At 39.2% G+C, this 6,000-nt stretch overlaps 1 protein-coding gene across 10 annotated transcripts in view; it reads right to left on the reverse strand.

Annotated features, from left to right (window-relative positions):
- The window catches only part of SMC1A (structural maintenance of chromosomes 1A), a 45,963-nt gene that overhangs the window by 21,866 nt on the left and 18,097 nt on the right, over nucleotides 1-6,000 (reverse strand). For 7 of the 10 annotated variants that reach the window (XR_005787821.1, XR_005787822.1, XM_040467080.1 and 4 more), the window contains one exon: nucleotides 5,822-5,932. The exons of 1 other annotated variant lie outside the window; for it this stretch is intronic. Coding sequence is in view for 7 of the 9 variants with exons in the window: in XM_040467080.1 (XP_040323014.1) it covers nucleotides 5,822-5,932 (111 nt within the window). In the remaining 2 variants the exon portion in view is untranslated. Of the gene's footprint in view, nucleotides 1-4,744; nucleotides 4,750-4,816; nucleotides 5,212-5,821; nucleotides 5,933-6,000 lie in introns of those variants that run through there. 2 more of the 10 variants (XM_040467083.1, XM_040467082.1) reach the window with 2 other exon arrangements.

A 6,000-nucleotide genomic window follows, 5' to 3' on the forward strand; every position in this document is an offset into this window, starting at 1 on the left:
GCCCCTTAAAAATGGAAAACTAAACAAAGAACCATGACTATATATTAAGCTGATTAAACACTCCTAGAGGATTCTTTCAAATCACTTTAAAATACAGGAACATGCCGTACATGTTCAACGAGCCATTAGCTTAACAGCAAAGAGGACTTCAAGGAAATCTTCAATAGCATTCAATAATCAAATTATTACTAAGAATATCTCACTGATATTTTCAAACTATTACATATATAGAGAATAGGATAAAAAATACATTATTATGTTAGTGTTGCTAGGAACCAAGATTTTTAGCAAGAATAACTGAGGGAACTCAAACATAAAACCAATGATGTTAAACTGTGAAAATTACAATTTCAACTGAAGTATCAATGTGAACTCATGGTAACATTTTTCCTTCAAAATAAAAAATGCATCCTGTAGCCCGGTCTACTGAAACGTTCTAGAAGCACTCAGCAACCCAGCAGTCATAAGCACTCCAGTGCTCAGTTGGTGGTTGCTAAATAGCATTTCTAACTGCAAGAAGTCAAGGCTTCTCAGAGAGAAATGGCTAATTATAGATCTGGGGAAATGTAAAGGATGAACCTGGACATACCAGAAAGCAAGGAAGACAAAAGTCTGTAACAGTTATGTCAAAATGATTCAGAAGCCAACTTGAACCAGTTCTCACTGGCCAAAGATGCAACAACTTGATCAACAAGAAGGATAACAACCACAACAGTGCAACACATCTAATATGTTTAAATCCTTGAGTTCATAATGATATACCTGAAAACTCAGTGAACAAATCTTGAGAATGCCAAAGAACAAATTCATTATTTTATAAACTAGTAATAAAAGATTCAAGCCTACATACCCTGCCTTTTTAATATAAACTGCATACCTCAGAGTAACCAAGTAATTGATAAGAGGAAATCTCTCTTTACAGTATTCCAGCTAAGAAAGAATGACAGAGTAAGAAGATTACCATTTTGCAACCACAAATTAATGAATCTAGACAATAGCCACCATGGCTGCAAACCACACAAAAAGAATCACAATCAGACATTACCAACCTCCTGATTAAAGTTAACAACGCCACTTATGACCAGTCATAACAACCCCCAAACTTGACCAAAACAAACCCCCCAAACTTGAATCTAATCAAACCCCTAGATCAGAGCTGTCCAGTACAGTAGCCATAAGCCACATATGACCGATTTTAATGGATGTTGATAGATGTAAAAACCAATATTCAACTTAGTTACTAGAAAACTTTTAAGTATATTTGGAAAAAACCTGGCTATGTGGTTCTCCTTTTTCAATTGTAAAGTTTAAGGTAGCAAAATACAGATCAAATATATCCAAGGAAAATTTAGCATCCAAATTGAGATGTGCTGGAAACATAAATAGATACTGTATGTTGAAGACTTAGTACAAAGAGATTGTCAAATATCTCATCAATAATTTTATATTGTTTACACACTGAAATAACTCTTTAAGATATACTGGGTTGAACAAAATACAGTAGTAAAATTAATTTTACTTTTTAAAAAATGCCACATGTGGGTCATATTATATGTCTACTGAATAGCACTGATCTATGTCTAACTACCCACTTTCAGGAACTACAGGGGATACCAGAACTTTTTTTTTTTTTTTTTTTTTGTTCTGGGGGAGCATTAAAAAATCATAGTACACAATCAAAAAGGTATAGCATATAGAAAATCATTCAGGAGAAATAAGCCAATTTCTTCAACAAAAAATACTGCAAAGAAAAATAAAAACTGATAGAGGGGCATTTATATAGTAGTCCCCCTTATCCCCATGGGTACATTCTAAGACCCCCAGTGGATGCTTAAAACCATGAACAGTGCCAACCCCGACATACCATGTTTTTCCTCATACATACATACCCTTGATACGTTAATTTATAAATTAGGCACAGTAAAAGATTAACAGCAATAATAAAATAGAACAATTATAAAAATATACTATAATAAAAGTTACATAAATGGTCTTCTCTCTCAAACTATCTTATTGTACTGTAACTCACCCTTCTTGTGATGACAGGAGATGATAAAATGACTACGTGATGAAATGAAGTGGATGACATAGGCACTGTGATACACCACTAGGCTACTACCGACCTTCTGACAATAGGTCAGAAGGAGGATCATCTGCTTCTAGACCGCGGTTGACCGCGGGTAACTGAAACCACAGAAAGCAAAGGCATGGACAAGGGGGCACTCCTGTAGATTAATTGAGACTTAAGAGACATATCAACCAATCACTATATCAATTATCTATCTATCTATCTATCTATCTATCTATCTATATCATCTTATTTGACTCCCAGTTCAAGCAAGCAAACTGTGTGTGTACATGACAATCAGGGAAATGTGAATACTAATACTGATATTAAGAAATTATTTCATAATATAGAATTCCAATATTAAAGAATTATTGGGTTTTTGGTATAACAATTCTAAATATTTCTAAAGATCTGAAAATGATCTCTTTTAGGCTCTTAAGTACAGAAAACAAACTGAGAGTTGATGGGGGGGCAGGAGAGAGGGGAAAAATGGGTGATGGGCATTGAGGAGGGCACCTGTTGGGATGAGCACTAGGTATTGTACATAAGCAATGAATCACGGGAATCTACCCCCAAAACCAAGAGTACACTGTATGTTAGCCAGCTTGACAACAAATTACATTTTAAAACATTAAATAAAGATAAAAATTATCATTTAGAGATACATTCTGAAATATTTACAAACGACATGACATGATGTCTAAAATTTGCAGCTGACCCTTGAACACAAGGGGGTTGGGGCATAAACCCCCACCCCACACAGCCAAAAATCCATTTACATATAACTTGTGACTCCCCCAAAACTTAATTACTAATAGCCTACAGTTGACTGGAAGCATTACAGATAACATAAACAGTGATTAATGTGTATTTTTATTTAAAAAAAAAATTTTTTTTAATGTTTATTTATTATTGAGAGCCAGAAAGAGACAGACCATGAGCAGGGGAGGGGCAGAGAGAGAGGGAGACACAGAATCTGAAGCAGGCTCCAGGTTCTGAGCTGTCAGCACAGAGCCCGACGTGGGGCTTGAACTCACAAACCGCGAGATCATGACCTGAGCTGAAGTCAGATGCTTAACCAACTGAGCCACCCAGGTGCCCCAATTAACGTGTATTTTTTTTTTTAATTTTTTTTTCAATGTTTATTTATTTTTGGGACAGAGAGAGACAGAGCATGAACGGGGGAGGGGCAGAGAGAGAGGGAGACACAGAATCGGAAACAGGCTCCAGGCTCCCAGCCATCAGCCCAGAGCCTGACGCGGGGCTCGAACTCACGGACCGCGAGATCGTGACCTGGCTGAAGTCGGACGCTTAACCGACTGCGCCACCCAGGCGCCCCCTCAGTTATTTTAAAGCAAATCTCAAGCATGCCATTTCATCCATAAATACTGCAGTATGTGTCTCTAAAATGGTTCTGAATCTCAGCACTACTGACACTTTGGACCAGATGATTCACTGTTGTAAGGGCTGTCCTTTGTGCACTGTTAAGATGTTTAGCAGCATCCCTTGTATCTACCTACTCAATACTGTCAACAACCAATTATGACAAGTGGGTGTCACAAGTATCTCCAGACATTACCAAATGTCCCCTGGGAGGCAAAATCCATGCACCATTGAGAACCACTGCTATAAAAGATAAGGACATTTAAAAAAGCCACAATACTATCATCTCACCTAAAAATATTAATAGCAATTTCTGAACATCATAAATTATCCGGTCAGTGTTCAAATTGTCCTGATTGTTTTATTTAAAAAAAAATTTTTTTTACAGGGTTTTCAAAGCAGGTTTCAAATAAGGTACACACACTGCAACTGGCTGATTTGTCTCTTATGTCTTGTCTATAAATTCCCCTTCCTCTCTTCGTAATGGATTTAAGGGAGTGCCACATGTTCCAACTGGTTGATTTGTCTCTTATAGCCAATAAAAATTTTCCCTTTTTCTTCTCATTTCTCTATGGAAGACACCAGGTCTATAGAGTTTCCCACAGCCTGGATTTAGCTAGCTGCATCCCTGTGTTTTTATTTAACATGTTGCTCTGGCACCGGTGTTTCATATAATTGGTGGATATAAGGCTTGATCAGATCCTTATTTGAGTTGCTGACAAGAATATTCACAGGTAACGCTGACTCCTGCTCAAACTTATTACAAAGATAGAGAGAAATGACATTCAATGTCAACTGATGTGATGCAAAAGAAAGTTCACAAGCAGACAGCACCACCTATGATATATTCCTGCCCAAAATAAAAAATGAACTGAATCCAATCAAACCCCAGATTTAAGTACCAGTTTACAGGAAGTACAGGGGATGGGAGGACACGTTAAATAACATTATAGGACATAATCAGCCAAATTCGGAACGTAGAAAATTGTACAGGGCCAATAACCTAGTTTCTTCCATATACAGGTAGAAAAAAATAAAAAGGGATAAGAAAATGTTACAGACTAGAAGAGACCACTTTTAACATTATGAACCTCACTTGAATCCTGATTTAAATACACAAACTGTGGAGCACCTGAGTGGCTTAGTTGGCTAAGCATCCGACTCTTGATCTCAGCTCAGGTCCTGATCTCAGTTCCTGACTTCAAGCCCTGCATCGGGCTCTGCGCTAACAGTGTGCAGCCAACTGAGGATTCTCTCTCTGCCTCTCCCCTGCTTGTGTGTGCGCGCATGTGCACGCTCTCTCAAGATAAAATAAACTTAAAAACTGTGTTTTTAAAAAAGGTATTTATGGGATATTTGTGCAAATCTAAAGATTTACTGAATATTAGATGACATTGCAGCTAGTCTTAAAATTTTTTTGGTAGGATACTATAGTACGTCTTTTAAAATATCCTTCTTTCTAGAGATGTATACTGAGGTAATTATGAATATTATCTGGAATTTTATTTAAAATATGCCAATGGGGAGGGAAGGGTATAAAAAACAAGACTGACCACATGTTGCTAATTGCTGAAGCTGGGTGATGGGTACCTGGGGTTCATTATATTCTTCTCTCTACTTCTGTGTATATTTGAAGTTTTCCGCAGTAAAGGTTTCTTTAAAAAATCAAGTACCCCTGGCTATGATGATGGATTGGAAAGCATCAGGCCCTGTTTAGGAGGCTCCTACAGTAGTCCACGTGAGAGGTGAAATGGCCTGTACTAGAAAGACCACAGAAACAGAAAAAAGTAGAATTCACTAGATATCTAAGGAGGTAGAATGGATAGGGCTTGGTAATTCAATGAGTATGCAAAATGAGAGAGGCAGTCAAGAATGAGGCTCAGATTTCTGGTTTAAACCTGTGGCTGGCACTGAGAAGGGGAAGACTTGGGGAGGAAGGCTGGGATTTGAGGTACCTGTGGAGCATAGCATACATGGCAGCTGAAGCCAGGGGAGTAAAAGAGATACCCAGGATGAGAGAATGCCAAGTGAGAAGGAAGAGTGCCTGGGACAGAGTACTGAGGAACACCCAAGGCCCATCTGTTCACTGTAAAGGAGCATGTTCTCTGTGTGTGCATCTGGGCTGAGACGTGTATATGCGTGGAAGGGGAAGACTGGCAGCAGGCAGGGATGGGGACAACTGGGGTGGTGGTGGAAGATGTACCTGTGTCTGTATGTGCATAGCTGGGGGAGACCCTAAGTCACAACTCTCTCCCTCCTTTGCCAGCTTACCCCTTTCCAGCCATGGTCTCCATGGGGCCCCCAGGTGGGCTGACTCTCTTCCCTTTGAACAGCTAGGAAGATGTCCCCACCCCTGTGGCTGATCCTCACCTTCAGATCCTCACACAGGTCACCGTAGTCAATCTCGATGAGGGCCTCTCGTGCATAGATACTGGAAGTTCGCTGAGAACCACTCACTGAATCCTCCCCCTGGGAGCTACCCTGCAATGGTGAGAGGGAGAGTCCAATGGAGCACACTGGCCATGAGAATGCTCCTCTAGAGGGTGCGT

This window comes from Herpailurus yagouaroundi, unplaced genomic scaffold, assembly GCF_014898765.1.
Source record: "Herpailurus yagouaroundi ecotype Mexico unplaced genomic scaffold, PumYag 67189, whole genome shotgun sequence".
Classification (NCBI taxonomy): Eukaryota; Metazoa; Chordata; class Mammalia; order Carnivora; family Felidae; genus Herpailurus; species Herpailurus yagouaroundi.